Here is a 25,151-nt window from a genome sequence, read left to right on the forward strand (position 1 = left end):
TTCCATCATCCCCTTCATCAACAACCCCCCTTTTCATTGCTTCGGAGCCAACGCCTAGGGTCCAGCATATCCAGGTAGGAGCACCGTGACACGTGCACCAACATTCAAGGACATTTAGGCCACCCTACACCACTCTGGACTTCAGATGTTTTGTCCGAAGTCGATTCGCTCATCCCTATTCGCCACCCCTGAGCTATAGGCATGTATTACTTATAATCTTTATCATTCACTGTGGTTTTCCAATTAGTCCTTAAAAAAATGTTGGCTGCCCGTGATTTTGGGATAAATTGTCCAGAAAAAAGAAAAATTCTGGGTGGCATGCATGTTTGGTCGGTTTTTTACTGACCACTGGAAAAAAATGGACATATGGATCAAACATGGATTCTTCACAGACAGCATGGAAATGTGAATGAGGCTTTAGTCAGGGAATGAACAGGATATATGCAGATTTCATAGTGGAATGAACACTTATTCCACAAATACAGGTGTATATACTATATATGCATTGTGTTCATTCCCTGGGAGGCACAGCGAATGCAGTATCTATGGAATATGTGTTCATCCCACTAAACAGCACATATATCCTGTTCATTCCCTGTCTAAAGCCTTAGGGGTCATGCACACCAACGTATTTTCTTTCCGCGTCTGTTCCATTCTTTTTGCGGACTGTATGCGGAAACATTCATTTCAATGGTTCCGCAAAAAATATGGAAGTTAGGCCGAATGCACACGGCCGTGTTCCGCGGCCGAGACCGGTCTGTGGTATGCCGGGCTGGATTCCTGTTCAGAGCAGGAGCGCACAGCGTGATTGGTTGCTATGACGCCGTGCGCTTTATGCCGCCGCTGCACTACAGTAATACACTCGTATGATCTATACGAGTGTGTTACTGTACAGCAGCGGCGGCATGAAGCGCACGGCGTCATAGCAACCAATGACGCCGTGCGCTCCTGCTCTGAACAGGAATCCAGCCCGGCATACCACGGACCGGTCTCGGCCGCGGAACATTGTGCATTTGGCCTTACTGTGTGCATTCCTTTTCCGTATGTCCGTATTTCTATTCCGCAAAAAAACAGAACATGTCCTATTATTGTCTGCATAACGGACAAGGATAGGACTGTTCTATTAGAGGCCAGCTGTCCCGTTCCGCAAAATACCGAATGCACACGAATGTCATCCGTATTTTAAGCGGATCTGTTTTTTGGCGGACCTCAAAATACATACGGTCGTGTGCAAGAGGCACGCCTCATCGTAAATTAGCCTGTGTCTGTGCGCCTGAAGTGAAGACTGCTCGAGTCGTTTTTCTCCAGCATGTTCCCAGGTGTAAATGTTAGTGAATTTACATGGGCTGTTGGCCCCGCTATGCCCCCACTAATCCCCAGTGGCGAGGACGACGTAATAATTCTGTGCGACAAAATGTTGTCGCATAAGGGACAAACTGGCATTAGTAAATGACCCCTGTTGTGTTCATTCCTCGTGCAAAAAGCACATAGAATTCAGTGTACATCTATATGTGTGGAATGTGTGTTCATTCCACTATAAACTACCCATACGTCCTGTTTATTCCATGTCTAGGAAACACAGGAAACTGATTATACTTCTCTCTCTAGTTTTATAAATGGATAATACTGTTCATTCCTTTTAGTATGTCCCAAACAATAAGTATCAATGACGTCAATTAAGCACAACCTGTAAAAAGCCTGTAACTGTGACAAAGAAGCCTAACCAACAGAATGGCGGCACGGGAAGAGACGACACTTTTTTTATTTCTTTTCCTCGCCACCCTTTAGACCCCGCCCCATCCCCTCTAGCCCGCCTCTGGAGTCGCCTCTATGGTTGAAAGGTAGAAACTCGCGGAGCGTTCTAGAAAAGTAGAAGCCCCGCCCAGTAATGGATAAATGCGGCTGAGGGAGCAGCGCGCTCCGTGGTGCTGAGGGACAGTGGAGGACATTGCGCTGTCAGTGCGGCGCCGTGAAGTAACGCGAGGGGACGGACGTGATCCGGAGACGTCCTACGACGGGTGAGTGACGGCCCCTGGTCCTCGGCTGCTCGTCAGCGGACTACGTGCGGTTATCCGTCAGACACAACTTGTGGAGCTGCCTGTAGTACTACAGGTCCCAGGCTGCCCCCTGGGCTCTCCACCTGCTGCAGGCGGCCATGCTCAGGACTGGGTTGTTGTCTTCTATGTATGGCGGGCAGTGCACTCAGAGGAGGGGGCTGGAGGTGCAGGGGGTGTCCGGGGGGCACACTGCGTATTTGTATCCTGAAAAGCCGTGCCAAACTGCATTAAAAAACGCACACTAATCTGTAGATAGCTCAGTTCTGGTGCGTTTTTTTTTGTGTGCCGATTTTCTGTTGAACAACCCCATTGAAGTCTATAGGGAAAACGTGTGTACATAAGGAGTTTTATCCTAATGCATTCTGGATGGAGAGCAATCCGTTCAGCATGCATCTGTTCAGTCTCTCTTACGGTACTTGGCTGGAGAAAATACCGCCAAAATTCCGGAACACTTGCCAGATCCAGCATTAATTTCCATTGAAATGTATTAATGCCGGATCCAGTACCAAGTGCATGCGCAGGCCTTTAAAAATTTGAAAAAATAAATAAATACCGGATCCGTTTTTTCTGGATGACACCGGAGAGACGGATCCGGCATTTCAATGCATTTGTCAGCCGCATCCGGATCCGTAAACAAATGCTATCCGTTTACATACGGATTTCCGGATTCGGCAGTCAGTTCTAGCAATTGAACTGCCAGCCGGAATCCAACAACGCAAGTGTGAATGTTCCCTTATCCGCATTGTTTGCAGGTTTTTTATTCTAGAAATACAATTTCTTGCAGGTGCTGCCACCCTGCCTGTTTTTAAATATGGCTCCTGCGCCCCGCTGTACCCCCTGCAGTTTTCCCACTCAGTACGCTAATCCTGAGCATCGGTACAGGGAGGAGGGGGCACCAGGGTTTCTCATATTGGGCGTCTCCTTCTCCCTGACGGTGCCACGATCCAATCACAGCGAAGAGCGTCACAGCCAGGGAGAAAAAAGCTCACCTTCTCCCTGACTGTGATGCTCTTCGCTGTGATTGGATCGCGACACAGCCAGGGAGAAGGAGACGCCCAATATGAGAAACCCTGGTGCCCCCTCCTCCCTGTACCGATGCTCAGGATTAGCATACTGAGTGGGAAAACTGCAGGGGGTACAGCGGGGCGTAGGAGCCATATTTAAAAAAAACAGGCAGGGTGGCAGCATCAGCGGTAACGATATTTATCTAGGAAAAAAAAAACGGAAATGCTGTAAAATCGGCACCAAAAAACGGTGTGTGAATTGGCCCTGAGTCCAGCATTCACAAGAGAAATTCTGCACAGATTTTCAAGCAGATTTATCGGCTTCTGCACCGAAATGACTTGTGGATTTTGACGCAGTTTTTCCCCGATATCTCTTTGCATGCCTCCGTGTTGTCCAGGATTTTCACTGACCCATAGACTTCAAAGGATGTGTTATGTCTGCATCACAGAGCTAAGGCTACTTTCACACCTGCGTTCAGGTGTGCGCTCTGTTTGAAGGGGCTCACGAGCGGTCCTGAACGCAGCCGCCCGGCCCTGATGCATTCTCTATGGAGGCGGATCCACTGAGAATGCATCCGCCTGCCAGCGCTCAGCCTCCGCTCCGCTCAGTGATCGGACACCTGAACGTTGCTTGCAGCGTTCGGGTGTCCGCCTGGCCGTGCGGAGGCGAGCGGATCCGTCCAGACTTACAATGTAACTCAATGGGGACGGATCCGCTTGAAGATGACACCATATGGCTCAATCTTCAAGCGGATCCGTTCCCCATTGACTTTCAATGTAAAGTCTGAACGGATCCGCTCAGGCTACTTTCATACTTAGAAAATTTTCTAAGTTTTAATGCAGACGGATCCGTTCTGAACGGATGCGAACGTCTGCATTATCGGAGCGGATCCGTCTGATGAAACATCAGACGGATCCGCTCCTAACGCTAGTGTGAAAGTAGCCTAAGTAGTGCATGTCTCCAGGATTTTTTTTCACTGACCCACGGAAATGTGGATGAGCCTAACCCTGTAGATCGGCAGTTTGAAGAGGCTTTGGCGCTCAGGGGCCAGTGAGGCCAGTGACGTCCCACTGAAGTGCACTATGAAGCACGGCCACAACACTCACCGGAGCACCATCGGTGGTGGTGCCGGGACTACACGGAGGATAGGCCATCAGTTGCACTCCTGGAAAACCCCTTTAATAAATGTGGGGCAAGGCATGCATCTTCATTAGTAAATCTGCCCCAGAGGGTTTTGGAAACTTCTCACGGAACTTTCTAAGCCAAGTTCTGTTCATTTAAATGGCCTTTACTTGGGCATGTTCTGTCAAGGAGTTTCCCTGATGGAGCCCTGGGCGTCACTGCATGGGTTTAATTAATCTGTGATTTCAAATCTGTTGGTGGTTATGCTCCTGTGCGATCGTCTAGTATGCCAGGAGACATTCTGTGTAATGGCTTTCATTGTGCTGCTAGCTGGTGTCTGGAAGTCCCCGTGAATGGCGCGCTCATTTTGTATGTGTTACCATTCACCGTGCATATAATGCCCGCCAGCCCGAAGACCACAAGCCGCTACCCAACACCACACCAGGGTGCCGCAGACATGCATACAGCGCTGCATCGGTCTATATATCGGTATGAACACTAACCTGATTCAGTCCTCGTACGGTTATCCTGCGGATCTATTCCTCATACAGTGTGGGGTCTCTCTTTTTTTTTTTTTTTTTTTTTTTTTTGCGGCTTTGGGCTCATGCACACGACCGTATGTATTTTGCGGTCCAGCTGGCCCCTGATAGAACGGTACTATCCTTGTTCGTAACGCGGACAATAAGACATGTTCTATTTTTTGGGATACAGAAAAAGAATGCACAGAGTACCTTCCATTTTTTTGCGGACCCATTGAAATGAATGGTTCCGCATACGGTCCGCAAAAAAAAAGGAATGGACACGGAAAGAAAATACGTTCGTGTGCATGAGGCCTTTGATGCAGGTTTTTCTCAGATCTCATCCTTCTATTGAAAAGGGAGAAAAACCTAACAACATCCGACAGAAGCAAAGTGTATGTGAGGTTCTGTCTAATGTCATACACTTTGCTGGTACTGTATTACGCTGCACCAAAATTTGCTTGGAAAAACCGAACGGAATTCGTCTCGTGTGCAGGCTCCCTAAGGGCCCATTCACACAGTGGGTTTTCCAACAAAATTTCTCCGAAAACCCACTAGCAGCCGTCGTCCTTTCTGCCTCCCATTCTCTTCAATGGGAGGCAGTGCTGAGGATAGCAGAGGATAGCATCGTGATATATGGGAGGCAGAATGGAAACTGCCACCGTAAAACCTGCCGCGTGAATGGGCCCTACAGATGATATTGGTGTGGTCCTGTAGAAAAGTCGTGGCTGGTGGTGCCACGTTTTTAAGAGCAAAAACAAACCAGTCAGAGTGAGTGACGTCACTACATGTCAGATTGGAGTGGCCTCCAGAGCAGCAGTAATATATTCTCCAGAGTGGTCCAAATTCTTCTAAAGATATCTGTATGAGGACTGGGAGAGCGCCCGGAACCAGGTTAGTGTTCACTCGGAGTATACTTATCCGGGCAGTACGTATGGCTGCGGCACCCTAGTGTAGTGCGGGGTGCAGTTTGTGGTGGAGAATATTCTATGAGCACTGTGACTGTTTCCATATACACTGCTCAAAAAAATAAAGGGAACACAAAAATAACACATCCTAGATCTGAATTAATTAAATATTCTTCTGAAATACTTTGTTCTTTATATAGTTGAATGTGCTGACAACAAAATCACACAAAAATAAAAAAATGGAAATCAAATTTTTCAACCCATGGAGGTCTGGATTTGGAGTCACACTCAAAATTAAAGTGGAAAAACACACTACAGGCTGATCCAACTTTGATGTAATGTCCTTAAAACAAGTCCAAATGAGGCTCAGTAGTGTGTGTGGCCTCCACGTGCCTGTATGACCTCCCTACAATGCCTGTGCATGCTCCTGATGAGGTGGCGGACGGTCTCCTGAGGGATCTCCTCCCAGACCTGGACTAAAGCATCTGCCAACTCCTGGACAGTCTGTGGTGCAACGTGCCGTTGGTGGATAGAGCGAGACATGATGTCCCCAATGTGCTCAATTGGATTAAGGTCTGGGGAACGGTCGGGCCAGTCCATAGCATCAATGCCTTCATCTTGCAGGAACTGCTGACACACTCCAGCCACATGAGGTCTAGCATTGTCTTGCATTAGGAGGAACCCAGGGCCAACCGCACCAGCATATGGTCTCACAAGGGGTCTGAGGATCTCATCTCGGTACCTAATGGCAGTCAGGCTACCTCTGGCGAGCACATGGAGGGCTGTGCGGCCCTCCAAAGAAATGCCACCCCACACCATTACTGACCCAATGCCAAATCGGTCATGCTGGAGGATGTTGCAGGCAGCAGAACGTTCTCCACGGCGTCTCCAGACTCTGTCACGTTTGTCACATGTGCTCAGTGTGAACCTGCTTTCATCTGTGAAGAGCACAGGGCGCCAGTGGCGAATTTGCCAATCTTGGTGTTCTCTGGCAAATGCCAAACGTCCTGCACGGTGTTGGGCTGTAAGCACAACCCCCACCTGTGGACGTCATGCCCTCATATCACCCTCATGGAGTCTGTTTCTGACCGTTTGAGCAGACACATGCACATTTGTGGCCTGCTGGAGGTCATTTTGGGGCTCTGGCAGTGCTCCTCCTGTTCCTCCTTGCAAAAAGGCGGAGGTAGCGGTCCTGCTTCTGGGTTGTTGCCCTCCTACGGCCTCCTCCACGTCTCCTGATGTACTGGCCTGTCTCCTGGTAGCGCCTCCATGCTCTGGACACTACGCTGACAGACACAGCAAACCTTCTTGCCACAGCTCGCATTGATGTGCCATCCTGGATAAGCTGCACTACCTGAGCCACTTGTGTGGGTTGTAGACTCCGTCTCATGCTACCACTAGAGTGAAAGCACCGCCAGCATTCAAAAGTGACCAAAACATCAGCCAGGAAGCATAGGAACTGAGAATTGGTCTGTGGTCACCACCTGCAGAACCACTCCTTTATTGGGGGTGTCTTGCTAATTGCCTATAATTTCCACCTGTTGTCTATCCCATTTCCATAACAGCATGTGAAATTGATTGTCACTCAGTGTTGCTTCCTAAGTGGACAGTTTGATTTCACAGAAGTGTGATTGACTTGGAGTTACATTGTGTTGTTTAAGTGTTCCCTTTATTTTTTTGAGCAGTGTATTATACAGGGTTTTAGTTGGTGGTTGAGCGGGTGCCATCATTTAGAGGAGCATGGGGAAGGTGTAGGTGGCTCTGCAAGGAGGTGGTCCTATCGGTGACTGACAGAGATCCCTGTATACACAGTCATAGAGAGAAGGCGGTCAGTCACTGATAGGACCGACTCCTGGACTTCACAGCTCAGAATGTGCAGGAATATCAATGTGTAAATTACAAGTTCTACTGAATCTTTTCCCACTATACATCAATCTGCTCAGCTCCTCCTGCTCTATAACCCGCTGCCTGCAGGTCCCCTCTAAGTGTGTTCATTCTCTTCAGCCCTTCTTATAGATTGATAGTTTTTTAATTCTTCTCGCAGGTGAAAGCTGGAATGGCAGTCGTTGACAGAGCGTTTAGTGCAGCGCCGTTTTACAGGATGGAATATCATCAGACTTCGCACCCATTTCTTCAGAGGACCAACACTTCTGGGATGGTGGACAGTTCAGTTCTTGGCACATCCACCAGGGAACTCGGCCAAATAAGTCACCTAACTGTGGGTAGCGGACTAAATAGTAATGAACAGTACCATATGCACAACCAGTTTAATGCCGATCCCAGTCATGCTGGAGAGAATGGCAGCTTGTTTCTGGGAGTCGCAGCTCAGAACCAGAGTCCTGCGGGGATCCCTTCATTGCCTCACGTAATGTGCAGTGGGTATGTATCAGTACCAGGTCTTCAGCCATGCTTTCTCCCACCTTGATTTGCAATAGCGGTACGTCACCTTTGTATTTCAACGCGATAAGACTCGGGCTACACAATGGCTTTGGCCAAAGCACACGTGGCATTGCCAAAGCTCACAGTGTAGTGCTACCTGCATGACAACTTTTTGAAAGTGAATGAGGGTCACGTTGCATCCTGCACAGTACTGCTACATGACCATCACGATAAGCCCAGGTGGTTTGAGTTTCTTGTGACTGATGTGTTGCGGTCAGGGCAGCACAACCCGATTTGCATGTATCGCAGCTAAAGTTGCCTTGTAGCACTGCCCTTACCTTATGATGACTGCAAAAACTTGTCCAGGATTTAAAAAAAATGGCTAATACCCACCTGTGAAATGTCCCGCGGATCCAACACCAGTCCAGTCCTATTGCTGGTTTACAAGCTGTAATGGTATTGTCAGTGTATGACCCGTGATCACTACAGCCATTCAGCCAGACTGCGAGGACAGTGATTGGCTGTAGCAGTCACGTGTCGTACACCTGCATGTCTTGTGACAGTGATGTGTGGCACATGACCCCTGCGGCCAGTCACTGTCTGATCGCTGAAAACAGTGATTGGCTGCAGGGGTCATGTGCTGTATAGCGGCACGTCACTGTTACAGTTTGTAAACAAGCAGCTCGGTCAAGAGTTTTAATTACCTTGGACAATCCCTTTAACAAATGAATAATGTTTTTTTTTTTTCCTAATTTTATTAACCTTCCTGTTAGCCCATTTTCATTACTTCCCTGACAACCTCTTTAAATACATACATGCTCACGCTTGTTCCCTATATAAAGTGCATGGACGGCTCGGTCTGCCTGCTCTGGGGAACCCTCTGTAGGCTGTCCATAAAGTCTGCTAGGACATATGGACAGTGGTTGTCACTAGGTCTAAAAAGGATTATCTAGTCCTAGCGCCCCAAATATGGAGAAAACAAAAAATAAGGCCCTTGGATCCAAAAAGAAACGAAAACCATCCTTTAGACACTGGTTAATACCTGCCTGATCTCTTCCATTTTTGTCTTGACACCCCTGGGGGGGGGGTTTAATTGGGTTATCTGGGGCTTTACCTAAATTGTGTTCCAGCTACTCTGTGGAAGAAGCCGTTCTGTTTCTCCGCCGATTCCACAGTCTCTGCTGTGACTGCTGGACTACCTGGGGGCTCTTCCGCTCAAGTCCCAGCCGGATGTGCTCCTGTTTCTTCCTTCTCAGCTACATATACATTGCACAGGAGCACATCTGGCAGTAACATGATCATAGCCGAGGTCGTGGAATCAGCTGCTGAAACTTTCTTCCTAACACGAGTTACCCGAAGCCTAGAATTTAGGTAAAGTCCTAGTGAACCTCTACAGCTGACCGGGCGCAGGGGAGGCTCCTGCTTTTAGTGATAAGGGGGACATTGCTGATCTCCTTATGCATATATTTGTATATTGTAATGAGATCAACGGAGAGGAGGAGATTAAAGCGGTTTTCTGTTTTTTTTTACATTGATTACCTATCATAGAAACATAGAATGTGTCGGCAGATAGGAACCATTTGGCCCATCTAGTCTGCCCAATCTACTGAATACTATGAATAGCCCTATCCTAGTCAGATTGAAGGGGGTCCGACAACTGGCATCCCCACCGAGAAACTGTATAAGGAGACAGCATGCGCCGTGCACATCTGCAGTCTCGCTTCTCTCTTCCTGTCCGCTGCTGCTGCACACCCCTTCCCTTCATACAGCTGATTGGCGGATGGTGTCGGACCCCCGCTGATCTGATATTGATGACCTATCCTGAGGATAAGTCATCAATATAAAAAAGCCTGGACAACCCCTTTTAAGGGAGGAAGCGCAGGGATATTTTATTGTAACTGATGTTTATTTGCACTTTCTAGAAAAAAAAGAGGCTAAATCTCTCATGTCTAGATTTTTGTCTAAATTTTTTGTTCTTTCCCCTAAGTCAACCTGGACAATCTAGAAAGCACAGGCTTGAAGAGGAAAACTCTGAGTAAGTAGCACTCAACTTCTTTTGATTCAAAAGCAAAATGTTTGGATGCATAAAGCAAGGATTTGTCACATTAGTAGAGGCTGACTATGTAATTGAGTGGCTAATAAGTGGCTTTCTGTGACTGATAGACACTTCTGCACATGTTAAAGGGAACCTGTCACCAGGATTTAGTGCATAGAGCTGAGGACATGGGCTGCTAGATGGCCACTAGCTCATCTGCAATACCCAGTCCCCATAGCTCTCTGCGCTTTTATTGTGTTAAAAAACTGTTTTGATCCATATGCAAATGACCTGATATAAGTCCTGTATCCGGAGATGAGTCAAGCGGAAAGGAGCCCAGCACCGCCCCGCGTCCTTCGAATCTCCTCCTTGCTGGCTGACGTCACAGAGCTGGAGCGCCGAAATCTCGCGATGCACGAGCTAGCGCATGCATAGTTCGTTCCCTGTGCTGATGCCAGTACAGGGAATGAACATGATGCCGACACTGCGCATGCGCTAGCTCGCGCATCGCGAGTTTTCGGCGCTCCAGCTCTGTGACGTCAGCCAGCAAGGAGGAGATTTGGAGGACGCGGGGCGGTGCTGGGCTCCTTTCCGCTTGACTCATCTCCGGATACAGGACACATATCAGGTTAATTTGCATATGGATCAAAACGGTTTTTTAACACCATTAAAGCACACAGAGCTATGGGGACTGGGTATTGCAGATGTGCTAGTGGCCATCTAGCAGCCCATGTACCCAGCTCTATGCACAAAATCCTGGTGACAGGTTCTCTTTAATGTGTGCCCAAATACATGTGACGTCTATATAGGTTGTAATGTTCATTGTGTTTTTTTCACTTAAGCTGCCCTATGAAAAAAAGGAGATTTTCTCCCACTCCAGCTGCGTTTCAAGACTCTCGTGCTCCAGGTGTTTTTGCTGGAGGTCCACGACAGCCATTGTGGACTTCTAGCCATTCACAAGTGAATGAATCTGCTGTTCCCACAGTGGTTGACCAGTCTCCCACCACCATGCCGCCAGTTCCCACAGAGGAGATGGAAGACGTGGTTGTAGAATCTCATTCTGATGCTGTACTCAGAAGAATTAGAGACATTGAGAGCAGGTAATTATGACTACATATAAGAGCACACCGGTCACACAATAGCATCCATTTTCCATTACGCCCCATGATGGCACCTGTGAGAGATCCTCCCCCTTCTAGACAGGAAACCTGAACTTCCCAGATCTTTAAAAGTATCCTCCTCTCCACTCTTCAGTTTCTTCCTGTTTCCTGTCAATAGGACAGGTGTATGGATCGTTCGCGGATCGATTATGCAGGCTGCAGGACCTCTAGGGTTGAATTATATACCTAGTGGAGGGTACCTGACTGTGTAAGACTCCACTAGGAGCCTTTGTAAAGCCAGAGTTGTCTCCTTTCGGTGCCATGGGGGGATTCCTGTTGGCTTCTTCATGTCCCTTCTTCCTGCGGCTGGGCAAGGTTCCAGGGGGGGATCTGTCCTCTCCCTGCACGTTAAAGCGGCGTGTACTAGCAGGCCCTTTGATGGTCAAAAGAGGATTTAATGTTTCCAAGTCCAAGGAAAGCGAGAGTTTCCCATACAGGACTGTGTTTAGGAACTGCTAAAAAGAGAGGGAACAAGCCTGATACTTACTTTTACCTGATCTAGGAAAAAACGTATCCGTTTAAGGACCAGGAAGGAGCAGCCTGGCAAGATGTACCGTGGGTGGATTCCCCCTGTGGCAAAAGTCAATAAAAAAAATCGTCCCTCCCATTTGAGGATTTGGGTTCTCTTTTAAGACCCAATAGATAAAAGAGCTGACGCCTATTTTAGAAAAAATTGGGAGGCATCCACTTTTTCCTTTAAACCTAATATTGCTACGACATTCGTGGCTAGGTCACTTAAGGTTTGGTTGGGGGAGTTAGAATGGCATATAGCTACCGTAGTACAACCCCGAGAGAACAGCTGCTGGAAGCGATCCCTACTATGCTGAAGGCAGTTGATTTTATTTCAGACAGTCAGCTGACGCGTTAACTGTCAGCCAGAGCATGGGCTTTTCCAATTCTGCCAGAAGATCCCTATGGTTAAGGGGATGGAAAGGGGACATTGCATCAAAATCCAAATTATGCGTCTTTCCTTGTCAGGGTAATTTTCTATTTGGTCCCGCACTGGAGGATATATTGGTCAAAGCCTCTGACAAGAAAAAGGGGTTTCCAGTACCATCTTTTTCCAAACAAAGAAAGCAGTTTCAATTTGGAGAGAAAAAAGAGGAGGCTAGGGACCAAAGGAAAAGCTCAGATTGGAGAAGAAATAAATCAAAAGGTCTGTTGTGTAAGTCCAAACCTCGGTCTTGAAACACATCTCAGCAATGATGCCAGGCCTCAGGTGGGGGGTCGCCTCTCCCAAGCAAATAGGTCCTCACCAAGGAGAGTAAAAATGACAGCTTTACAACGGCGTTCCCCGAAACAGGCAGCTTTATTAAGAGAAATAAAAGACCTAAGGGGCAAATCAGTCTTAATCTCAGTGCCGGCAGAAGAAAGAGGTGAAGGATTTTATTCAACACTTTTTCTGGCCCCCAAACCAAACTGGTCCTATTGGACAATAACAAATCTGAAAAATCCGAGCTCGTGTCTGTCCTATCAGAAGTTTCGGATGGAATCGGTAGCATCAACAAACAATTCTTCATTTATTCCCCAATTGCGTTATGGCTATAATAGATATCAAGGACACCTATTATCACATACCCATACATCCCTCTTCCCAGAAGTTTCTCAGGGTTGCAGTGCAGACAAGATTCAGTCCTTCATATACAGTTCAGAGCGCTTCCCTTTGGGGTGTCTCAGGCACTGAGAATCTTCACAAAACTAATGGCGGAGGTGATGGCGCAAATAAGGAGATTGGACATCATAATCATCCAGTACCTGGACAAGCTCCTTATAGTGTGAGTCTCAGAATATCCTTTCGAGACAGATTCAGGAGGTGTTAAGGACCTTGACAAATCTAGTTAGATTGTCCGTTCATCCCTGGATAAAGAGGTTTATAAGATCATCCTCCAGACTGAATCCGTCCATTAGGCCCAGATCATCCCCTTGGGATCTTAATGTGGTTCTTTCTAGTATAACTCAAAAGTCCATTTGAACCTATAGATTCCATCCCTGTAAGAATGTTATCATACAAGACAGCCTCTCTAGTGGCAATTACCTCAGCTAGACGGGTGGGGGAGATTCCACCTTATCTGCCTTTCCTCCTTCTACCTTTGTGTTGGATGACAGGATCGTATTTAACGGGGTTCTCTGGGTTCAGAGTTGAACCCTGACATAGGTAAGTAAAAGAAAACGGTCCTGGAGACATATGCGGTTCCTCTTTCAGCTTTGCTTTAATCGTTGATCAATTCACAGACATCACCACATTCCACATGACATAGCGTTAACGCGTTTCGGGTAACCACCCTTAGTCGTAAACCCTGACATACCCATATTTTCATCCAGGCAGCTCCACTGATGTTAGCATCGGAGCATATCGTGCTCTGATGCGCTCCCTTGCCCTGCTCAGTGTGTTAGGTGACGTCACCGGCTCTGATGGGCGTGCTTTAGCGCTGCCCTAGCAGTTTTACTGGCTAGGGCAGCGCTAAAGCCCGCCCATCAGTGCCGGTGACGTCACCAGGCTTCCTGGCAGCCCCATGGAGAGCCTGATACGTCACCGGAACTCCTGAAATGCCTTTGCCCTGTGTGATTTAGCGCAGGGCAAAGAGCATCGGAGCAGAAACTGCTCCGATGCTCAAGTCAGGGGGTCTGCCTGGGTGAAAATAGAGGTATGTCCGGGTTCATAGCTGAACCCGGACAACCCCTTTAAACCAGACCCAACTTTTCTACCAAAGGTAGTTTCGGTTTTTCATGGATCCCAAGAAATCATTATTTTCATTCTGCCAGAATCCCAAAAATGAAGGTGAAGAGGGGTTCCATAAACTAGATTTAAGAAGGTGTGTTTGCAAATACTTAGAGTCAACTAAGGAGTAGAGGAAGGCCTCTCAGTTAATTCAATTTCAGGGAGGCTGAGACTTGGAACTCTCCAAACACCTTTTATAAACATTACATGTTTTACCTTTCATCTAGTCAGGTCTTTATCTTGGGAAGAAAAGTTCTGGAGGCTGTATGTAATAGAAGTGAATGTTTCACTGTATATAGAATTATTTCAGTCTTATGGATCTTGTCACAAACTGAGGGTACTTTCACATTTAAGTTATACTTTTCCGGTATTGAGTTCCGTCCTAGGGGCTCAATAACGGAAAAGAACTGATCAGTTTTATCCTCATGCATTCTGAATGGAGAGAAATCCGTTCAGTATGCATCAGGATGTCTTCAGTTCAGTCACTGAACAGCTTTTGGACTGAGAAAATACCGCAGCATGCTGCGGTGTATTCTCCATCCAAAATGCCGGATCCGGCCCCCCCGGCATGCGCAGACCTTTAAAAAATGTGAAAGATACCAGATCAGTTTTTCCGGATGACAACCGGAGAGATGGATCCGGTATTGCAATGCATTTGTAAGACTGAATCCAACAACACAATTGTGACAGTACCCTGAGGAGTGTCCTTTTAAAAATCTGGGAAGTTCCTGTTTCCTGTCCAGGGAGGATCTCACAGGTGCTGTCATGGGCTCATGAAAAACGGATTTCCAGTAAGTGTAATCTATGTATTTCTGTTGAATTAGGGCTCATGCACACGACCGTTGTGTTGCGGTCCGTTTTTCACAGATCCATTGTTCCGTATCTGAGGTTTTTAAGTCCTCTTCCGTTCTGTTATTCCACAAAACATATCCGTATGGTTTCCGTATACGATCCGTTTTTTGCAGATCGGAAACAGTAACTTATTAATCACCAAACACATGAGCAATATGGGCTGGGCATAGCATTTCTACAGTATGGATCCGCGAAATACGGATGACATACGGGTGCGTTCCGTATTTTTTGCGGACCCATTGACTTGAAAGGGGCCTCGGACCGTGATTTGTGGACAATAATAGGGCATGCATTTCTTTTTTTGTGGAACAGAAATGGAATGCACACGGAGTACCTTCCGTTGTTTTTGCGGACCCATGAGCCCTTAAAGAGATGTGATAAGATTTAGGCTTGTTTGATGCAGAGGTAACGCGCCTGCACTTGTAGATACATATGGTAAAAAACTTTACCAGCCGCTGTCCTCACCAGGACGTACATTTATAATACGACGAGCATACATGGCTTATGCCGCCCAATTAATAATTTGTATCCTATCTGCGGTTGAGACCATGCGGTTGCTGTGAGGCTACGCCACTGCCGGCATAGTGATCTCATAGTGAAACGGCCCTTCCTTCCCTTCTTTCTTCCTCCTTTGATCCCCACTTTTAAATCCATAGAAATATATAGCTATATCTTACTGTACAGTAAAAAGGAAAAGGAATTTTGTGGGTGCATTACATACCATATGTATCTCTGGGGCTCTATGTGAGAGATTATTTTGTATGCAGGGCAGGAAGGGGTTAACAAAGAGCTACTTGCAGTGCATCCTGGGAGATACAGGTGCTTGAGCTGCTGCCCACCCATAGAAAGGGAAGAAAATCCTCTGGATATGTGAGTAAAGACTGTTTAAGTTTGTGGGATAACGTCTTTTAAGTTCCTCACTTTGTGGTAAAAAATGGGTTTATTGGCCATTGTATTGTGTAGATCGATCTTTCTCGGTCTATGGATTATGGTGTATGGACCTCTGTCCTGGTAATTGTCCATTAACTTTCTTCCCTTTAGTCCTCAGTGCAGTTCCTTCTTGAATAAATGAATTCTCCCTTTAGTATATTTCTGATGGAATGGGTGTCAGGATTCAGCCTGTAAAACCGTGGTTCCTGCTGTCTAATAAATGCTTTGCTGACAGTAATAGAATATTGGTCGTGGTGAGAAGTAAATTTTAGATTATACAGATTATCTTTAAAATGGTCCATAATTTTGGGTATGTCACATAGACAACCCCACACCAAAAAAGGAAGTTGTCTGTTAGGGTTGTCACGATACCAAAATCTTGATTGGATTTCGATGCCATAAAAAAGTATTGTGATGCTCGATACCATTCGATACCACGCGAATATAATAAAACACAGAAAAAGCCGCGTATATTCCTAATTTTATGGAACGTCCGGCCCATAATAGAACAGTTCTTTCCTATTTTTTGGGGGGGACAAGGTGACAAAAAAATCTTTTTTTTTTTTTTTTTTTTTTTTTCTGGTACGACATTCACCACACAGGAGATTTTTGAAATATTTTAATAGCTTGGACTTTTTCGGGCGTGGCGATGTGTTTTTTTTTATTGTTTTATATATTTTATATGTAAAATTGGGAAAGGGGATGATTTTAAGCCTTTAATATTTTGGGGTTTTGTTTTAAGATTTTTAATTATTTTTTTATTTTATTTAATAGCTATTAGTCCCCTTAAGGCTGGGTTCACACGGGCGTTGCGGGGAAATGTGCGGGTGCGTTGCGGGAACACCCGCTATTTTTCCGCACGAGTGCAAAACATTGTAATGCGTTTTGCACTCGCGTGAGAAAAATCGCGCATGTTTGGTACCCGAACTTCTTCACAGAAGTTCAGGCTTGGGATCGGTGTTCTGTAGATTGTATTATTTCCCCTTATAACATAGTTATAAGGGAAAATAATAGCATTCTGAATACAGAATGCATAGTAAACTAGCGCTGGAGGGGTTAAAAAAAAAATTAAAAATAATTTTAACTCACCTTAGTCCACTTGATCGCGTAGCCCAGCATCTCCTTCTGTCTCCTTTGCTGAACAGGACCTGTGGTGAGCATTAATTACAGGTAAAGGACCTTTGGTGTCGTCACTCCGGTCATCACATGATCCATCACCATGGTAAAAGATCATGTGATGATCATGTGATGACCGGAGTGACGTCACCAAAGGTCCTTTACCTGTAATTAATGCTCACCACAGGTCCTGTTCAGCAAAGGAGACAGAAGGAGATGCCGGGCTACGCGATCAAGTGGACTAAGGTGAGTTAAATTATTATTTTTTTAACCCCTCCAGCACTAGTTTACTATGCAATCTGTATTCAGAATGCTATTTTCCCTTATAACCATGTTATAAGGGAAAATAATAATGATCGGGTCTCCATCCCGATCGTCTCCTAGCAACCGTGCGTGAAAATCGCACCACATCCGCACTCGCTTGCGGATGCTTGTGATTTTCACGCAACCCCATTCACTTCTATGGGGCCTGCGTTGCGTGAAAAACGCAGAATATAGAGCATGCTGCGATTTTCACGCAACGCACAAGTGATGCGTGAAAATCATCGCTCATGTGAACAGCCCCATAGAAATGAATGGGTCGGAATTCAGTGCGGGTGCAATACATTCACCTACCGCATTGCACCCGCGTGGAAATCTCACACGTGAGAACGCAGCCTAAGGGGCTAGATCCTGGGATCTTTTAATCCCTTGTCCTATTCACCCTAACAGAGCTCTGCATCCCAAATAATAGTAAAAGTGGTATAATTTGGTAGTTTTCTGTATGTACTGTAGTTTTGTAACAAATCCATATTAAATTTTTTTGTAAAGGGGGAAAAATGTAAAATACCCACCACCCCTCCCTTTCCTTTAAAGGGGTTCTCCGGGAATTAAGAAATTAAAATTACTGAAAATTCTTAATACTTTATTATAAATCTATTCCCAGATACCTTTCATTAGTTATGACTCATTTTGTCTAGGGAGCAATCATTAGGAAAAATAAAATGGCCGCCGCCCTATTAGTACACAGAAAACCTGACCTAATTGCACAGGAGGTCAAGTTACTTCACAACACTGAACTAAAGAGCTGCCTCATTCTCCTCTGATCTGCTTATCAGGAATTATGATCCTGAATACAGCTGTTAAGATCTTCAGCTGAATCTCCATGGGAATTGAGTTTTTGAGATATGAAGCACAGAGGACACAGTTGGGATGTGACTAATAAGCAGCAGCACTTGTATGCAGTCTCCATTACCACTGTATGTCCTGTCCGTCCTCTCTGTGCTTCATGTCTCCTCATGAACTGCATTCCTACAAAGATCCAGCTGAATATTTTCTGTATTCAGGATCATAATCTCCAACAAGAAGAGCAGAGAGGAGGATGATCGGCTCTTTAGCTCAGTGTTGTGAAGTAACTTGTCCTCCTGTGTATAGGACAGGTTTTGTGTACTATGACGGCGGCCATTTTATTTTTCCTAATGATTGCTTCCTAGACAAAATGAGCCATTATAACTAATGAGAGGTATTTAGGAATATATTTACAATAAAGTCATTTTATAGTAATTTTTTTAATTCCTGGAGAACCCCTTTAAGTTGCTGCTGTTATTATGACAGGTTCGGTTGATAATTTGACTGGGTATATATAATAAACTAACAATATGATTTTTATAGATTATTGCATCGGGTTCAATGAAATGTTTCTGTTAATAAGAATATTGTATGACCTTTCTTCTTCCTTTCAGGCTTGTTGTGGAGGATGAAGAGGATGGCAACTCAAGAGATAGTTACTTACCCACTCTCATAATGTCTGATGTACTTGTGGAAGGCTTCAAAAAGAGACTGGATGAATCTCTCACCAGAAAAATAGTGGATTCTATGTAAGTGGTCAATTGTCTTTTTTGTAGCTGGATTTCTAAGATTTGGTGTAAATAAATGTGCCCAAGAAATGAATTCACTAGAACTGTTTGAGAGGGAAAGGGGGCAAAATGAAGTAAAACTGCATGCATTAACCCCTTCAGCCTCCGTGATGTACTGGTATGTCACGGGGGTTGGGGGAATGTATGGAGCAGGCTGCTGCAGTGTGCCTGCTCCATACGCGGTGGGTGCCGTCTCCATCTAACCTACCGATCGGCACCCCCGCAGTGAAATCGCATGACTCAGATTGGTTACCATGGCAGCCTGGACGCTTCTGAAGCTTCCCAGGCCTGCCATGTATGAGGCATAGTTCAGCAGGGAGCGTGGTATAATGCAATTCACCCTAAGGCCTCATTCACACGTCTGTGATTTCGAGCCAAAACCAGGTGCAGCTCTAAACACAGAACAGGTTCAGATCTTTCCCCTATACCTTATGTCTGTGGAGGCTCCAATCCTGGTTTTGGCTCACAATCGCTAATTGAAATCAGTGACCGAACACTGACGTGTGTATGAGGCTTAATGGATCTCTTTTAGGGTGAATGGGACAAAGGATCAAAAGATCCCAGTTTTTCGCCCCCTAAGGGGGTTAAGTTATAAAAGTAGAAAAAAAAGGTAAAAAAAAACATTAAAAATTACTTTCCCTGTTTGACCCCCCACTGATTATATTGATGACCTTTTCTAAGAATACGTCATCAATATCTATAACCCAGAAAACCCCTTTAAGTTCACTCAGATTTCCTAAATAAAAACCATCCCAGTATTTAGATGAGAACCATGGGATTATCCCTAGCCAGCGCCTTCATGCACTAAAAGTAGTTGTTGGCAACTTTTCTTGATGTGTCTGCAAATTTTAAACCTTTTTAATTTATGTGAAAGGAAGCCATAGCTATTCAGGTCAAAACTTGAGCATTCTCTTTGCCAATTCTGATTCAGAGTAATTATTTATTACGACATTGGCGCACGTATCTTTGCTTTTGTAGCTGTGAGTCAGTGAGTTGCTCAATGCAAAATGTACATGTGGCAGTAGTTTGTGCCGAGCACTGTACATATGATATAGGCCCAGGAGCTGTGCCCCTACTTCCTGTATATGAGCTGTATATTACAGCTGACATGAAGCCACAATCTTGGTCTTTTGATCTTGGCTGTTTAACGGTAGTTTTGAATTAGGAAGAAAGATCCCTCGCTCAGCACGAACACCTAGGGTCCTAAACATGACTACTTTCCCACAACCAGTTTTTCGGTCAGTATTTGTAAACCTCTAGTGGGACCTACAGAGAAAAAAGCATAATTGACATATTTGTGCCTCTTCTATGTTTTGGGCCCACTCCTGGGTCATGCCTCATTTACACAACCTTATGTTATGCGGTCCAAAAACACGGTATGATAAGGTGGACAGTGCGGGAAGGTGTGTATATCCCACGCAGATACCTCAGCTAGGTGGGATAGCTAAAATCCAGGATGCAATAGTCTCAGCAGCATGTAGGTTGCTGAGACAAGGTTGTTTTTGGTATATTCTAGGCTGGATTTTAGTTGGATTGGCAGATAGGACTGGAAGTGGGATCTGCCAATCCACACCCTTCCAGGACGGATGTTCCCTTGGTCCCTGGAGGATCGCAGGTGAGGTCTGCGATAATCAGACTGGGATAAAGATCCTCCCAGGGTCAGTTAGGGGAGGGGGGGATGTTATCCGGGAACAGAGACCTGCAGAGGTCTGTAGTGGTCTCAGCTGGGTAGGCTGAGGGACCACGAGGCTAAGTGACAGCCTGTAATTTGGGGGACGCAGTGACTCCTGCGGCACAAGGGTTACAAGGCCAGAGTCGGGAGGACTGCTGGACCATAATCCCCCAAAGGGACTTGTATTTGCACAGCCTGGAGGCTGGTGAACTGTTTGACTGTGAAAGCCGGGCCTGATGCTGGTATGAATTGTAACCTGTAGTTGAGTCAGGGCTTCAGTTACTGTGTCTAGGTAGTGCCCAGATGGGCAGGTTTTTATTTTGTACTGTTTCTGTTAGTGCTTGTGTCGCAATAAAGCAGTTTGGTTATGAAAAATGTGGTCTGAGAAGAAATCTGTAAGTGTGACCCCTGGAAGCGAGCTAACCCTCACAACGGACACAGCCCATTTGCATGCTGCCATTTTCTTACTCCCTTCTGTAGAAATGGCCTTTGTAATGCTACCTATAGGATATTTTTTGCGGGACGTTTTTTGCTGCCCCATTTGAAATGAATGGATCACCTGTCCATGCTGAAATCTGTGAAAAGTTGGTCAGTGATTCCTCCGTGAAGATGTTTGAAGGTTCAGTGTGTGGTCCGTGTGTCATCCATGTTTCACGGACACTGTGCAGCTGAAAATTAATGATCCGTAAAACATGAATGACATCGGTGTTGCATCTGTGGTTTTCACAGACCCATAAACTGTAATGGACGTGATGGATCTGTGAACAGACTTTCCATGCTAAAACACGGATGTGTGAATACACAAATTAAAAAGAATGGGTACATGTGCTGTCTGTGAATGAAGTACGTATACTGAAACCGCATCCCTGCCGGCAAGCCATGCGTCCTCTTCCTAGGCCAGTGACATGTGTCTCATCGAGCATGTGACCTAGGCACAACTGTCTTATTCAAGTGAATGGGGCTGAGCTGCAGTACCAAGCACAGCCGCTATACAATGGACAGTGCTACAGCAGGTTTTTCTTAGTGGAAATTATGCCACAATTCTGTCACATTTTAGTTTAGTGAATCTAGCCATGGGGCTTGTTCTTGTCAAAGCCTGATCACTTAATGACATCTTAACTTGTGTAAGCTGTGATTCATAGAGTGCGAATTTCTGACCACTTTTTCTTACATTTGTAGGAGTCGTCCTTCTATGGAGCTTGTTCTTTGGAAACCCCAACCAGAATTCCTTGTACATAAACTGGAGAGAATAGCCAGCAGCTACGATGGTGATAAAAAAGCGTCAAAGAAAATCCAGAGCACACCTGCAGCGGCGCTCCTCCAGGAGATAACCCTGGCTGAGGAGCCATGTCCTTCTAATGTAGACACTATGTGGAACAGAGATGAAGAAGAAATGGAGCTATAGTGGTGGTCTTACTACACCATCTCTCCGTGTGCTCCAGTTCCAGCACACTTCTATGAAGAGACCATGTGACTGGAATATTGATTTCTGTTTTATGGACCCATTGTACGGGCACTTTCTTTTTTTTTTTTTTTTTAAGAAGCTTTTTCAAAAGCTGGATATCCAGCTGTGGTTTTCAGCTGTGTTGGTCATAGAGATACTTTGGCCTATGTACTCCTTATTCCAGGGAATGGATCTGTACTGTTAGACATTGGGGGTTATTTATCAAGGGACTTGTGACTATTTTAGCCATACAAATTGTCGTAAGTCCACTTTTTGACCAGCCATGCGACAATATTAAGTCACACGGCGGGTGTCAGTTTTTCACAGTTGGGCAGAGCGGGGAAGTGTCATGGACGGTGCTGGGACTTCGGCCCTGGCAAATTTATTAACATGTACACCTGGAAACGGGTGTACATGTCGGCTAAGAACTAGGGCAGCCTGGCGCTTGCATATATTTTCCGGCAGACACACAGCTGCCAGAGGATTAGCCATATTTTTGACGAGGCTCGCACCTTGTCATAAATTGAGCTGATTCTTTGGCAGCGCAAGGGGAAGAAGACTGGAGTGAAAACGCTGATCTTTATAAATGTGCTCCATCGTGTGCTGGCCTCTTAAGTGCCACGTATTGACTTGCGCAGTATTTAGACTTTACAATTGTTGGCTTGAAGAATTGCATTTATTTTGGGGGATGGGACTGTTTTTATAAGTTTGTTTACATGAACTGTATGTTTTTGTCTTAACACAGTGGATGGTTCAGTCCATTATTTTGTAGACTTTTGAAGTTGCTGTCTTGTGATGTAAGGGACCTGTAAATATTTTTCAAACTACAGTTTTTGGACATGAAATGTGTTTTTTTTTTTTGTTTTTTTATAAAATTCTTAAATGGTCTGTGTTGTATGTCAGTCCCAAACATTTTCCAAATCTATATTTGTGTTATATGATTTTATTGCAGATTTTGCTGCGGATTACATCCTGTGCATCATCATGGATTAAAGAGGTTGTCCAAGTTATAGCTATATATGTTACGGTGGCTTATAAGATTATTAAAAATACATTTGTACTTTACTCACATTATTTATTCTGCAGTGTTTCTGAACATCCGATGCAGGTCACGTGACCCCTGACGTCATCCACTAGGCTCCGGTGGTGACGTCTCGTGTACAGGCTTCTCCCTGCCTTAGGCAGTGGCCCGGCTCTGTACATGAAACGTCAGAGCCTTGTGTGCTCGCTTCCCCTCTCCCCTCTGGCTGCTGCGACTCCTGTGAGGGATCGCACATGCGCGATCCTTTCCAGTGCCGGCAGCAGGGCGGAAAGATTCAATGCTGTGCCCGCTCACTGCCTGTGATCCACCAGTGTGACCGTTCGCCTGCCTCTGGCAATCTGGCAGCCTCAGCAAGTTACCATTGCCCTACTCCACTGGCCATCAAAAAAACAAAAAAAAAAACACCCCTGGAACATCACAAAATAAATCATTGTCCATCATATAGATGGAGCTGTCAGATGGATTTGATCGGTGTTTCCCAACCAGCGTGCTTCCAGCTGTTGCAAAACTACATCTCCCAGCATGTCTGCACAGCCAAAGGCTGTCCGGGCATGCTGGGAGTTGTAGTTTTGCAACAACTGGAGGCACGCTGGTTGGGAAACACTGGCTTAGATAGATGGAGCTGTCAGATGGCTTAGATAGATGGAGCTGTCAGATGGCTTAGATAGATGGAGCTGTCAGATGGCTTAGATAGATGGAGCTGTCAGATGGCTTAGATAGATGGAGCTGTCAGATGGCTTAGATAGATGGAGCTGTCAGATGGCTTAGATAGATGGAGCTGTCAGATGGCTTAGATAGATGGAGCTGTCAGATGGCTTAGATAGATGGAGCTGTCAGATGGCTTAGATAGATGGAGCTGTCAGATGGCTTAGATACACGGGGCTGTCATATACAGTGCCTTGCAGAAGTATTCAACCCCCTTGACTTTTTTCGTATTTTGGTACATTACAGCCTCAAGTTCAATGTTTTGTTAATCTGAATTTTATGTGATGGATAAGAACACAATAGTCTAAGTTGGTGAAGTGAAATAAGAAAAATAAAACTTGTATAGAAAACAGAAAATTGGCATGTGCTTATGTATTAACCCCCTTTGTTAGGAAGCCCATAAAAAGCTCTGGCGCAACCAATTACCTTCAGAAGTCACATAATTAGTAAAATGATGTCACCTGTGTGCAATCTAAGTGTCACATGATCTGTCATTACATATACACACCTTTTTTTGAAAGGCCCCAGAGGCTGCAACTCCTAAGCAAGAGGCATCCCTAACCAAACACTGCCATCAAGACCAAGGAACTCTCCAAACAAGCAAGGGACAATGCTGTTGAGAAGTACAAGTCAGGGTTAGGTTATAAAAAAAAAATATCCAAATATTTGATCCCCAGGAGCACCATCAAGTCTGTCATAACCAAATGGAAAGAACATGGCATAACAACAAACCTGCCAAGAGCCGGCCGCCCACCAAAACAGGGCAAGGAGGGCATTAATCAGAGAGGCAGCACAGAGACCTAAGGTAACTCTGGAGGAGCTGCAGAGTTCCACATCAGAGATTAGAGTATCTGTACATAGGATGACAATAAGCCGTACACTCCATAGAGTTGGACTTTATGGCAGAGTGGCCAGAAGAAAGCCATTACTTTCAGCTAAAAACAAAAAGGCACATTGTGAGTTTGCGAAAAGGCATGTGGGAGACTCCCAAAATGTATGGAGGAAGGTGCTTTGGTCTGATGAGACTAAAATTGAACTTTTCAGCCATCAAAGAAAACTGGCGCAAACCCAACACATCACATCACCCAAAGAACACCATCCCCACAGTGAGACATGGTGGTGGCAGCATCATGATGTGGGGATATTTTTCAACAGCCGGGACTGGGAAACTGGTCAGAGTTGAGGGAAAGATGGATGGTGCTAAATACAAGGATATTCTTGAGCAAAACCTGTACCACTCTGTGCGTGATTTGAGGCTGGGTCGGAAGTTCACCTTCCAGCAGGACAATGACCCCAAACACACTGCTAAAGCAACACTTGACTGGTTTAAGGGGAAACATGTAAATGTGTTGGAATGGCCTAGTCAAAGCCCAGATCTTAATCCAATAGAAAATCTGTGGTCAAATTTAAGATTGCTGTTCAAAAGCGCAAACCATCCAAATTGAAGGAGCTGGAGCAGTTTGGCAAAAAGGAATGGGCAAAAATCCCAGTGGTAAGATGTGGCAAGCTCATAGAGACTTATCCAAAGCGACTTGGAGCTGTGATTGCCGCGTAAGGTGGCTGTACAAAGTATTGACGTTAGGGGGGTGAAT

The 25,151-nt window shown here is 45.5% G+C and overlaps 1 protein-coding gene across 3 annotated transcripts; it reads left to right on the plus strand.

Annotated features, from left to right (window-relative positions):
- The first annotated feature begins 1,862 nt into the window (after window positions 1–1,862).
- CCDC117 (coiled-coil domain containing 117) lies at window positions 1,863–22,877 on the plus strand. 3 transcript variants are annotated; one of them, XM_040416006.1, is made up of 6 exons: window positions 1,863–2,018; window positions 7,655–7,767; window positions 9,977–10,024; window positions 10,867–11,124; window positions 18,523–18,657; window positions 21,548–22,877. In XM_040416006.1, the coding sequence occupies exons 2-6, from the start codon at window positions 7,667–7,669 to the stop codon at window positions 21,771–21,773; spliced, it is 768 nt and encodes a 255-aa protein (XP_040271940.1). In that variant the 5' UTR covers window positions 1,863–2,018; window positions 7,655–7,666; the 3' UTR covers window positions 21,774–22,877. The 3 variants fall into 3 exon arrangements, with proteins under 3 accessions (XP_040271940.1, XP_040271941.1, XP_040271939.1); XM_040416007.1 differs by lacking the exon at window positions 1,863–2,018 and adding an exon at window positions 4,016–4,108; XM_040416005.1 differs by lacking the exons at window positions 1,863–2,018; window positions 7,655–7,767 and adding an exon at window positions 7,774–7,989.
- Window positions 22,878–25,151: the final 2,274 nt, after the last annotated feature.

Source organism: Bufo bufo, chromosome 2 (genome assembly GCF_905171765.1).
Source record: "Bufo bufo chromosome 2, aBufBuf1.1, whole genome shotgun sequence".
Lineage (NCBI taxonomy): Eukaryota > Metazoa > Chordata > Amphibia > Anura > Bufonidae > Bufo > Bufo bufo.

Bases quoted from the DNA above. Each gene is read 5' to 3' on its own strand.
- CCDC117 (XM_040416005.1), top strand. From the start codon at position 7,865: ATGCACAACCAGTTTAATGCCGATCCCAGTCATGCTGGAGAGAATGGC. The intron at 10,025-10,866 runs GTAAGTAGCACT...TTTTCACTTAAG, and splicing joins CTTGAAGAGGAAAACTCTGA to CTGCCCTATGAAAAAAAGGA. The intron at 18,658-21,547 runs GTAAGTGGTCAA...TTACATTTGTAG, and splicing joins AGAAAAATAGTGGATTCTAT to GAGTCGTCCTTCTATGGAGC.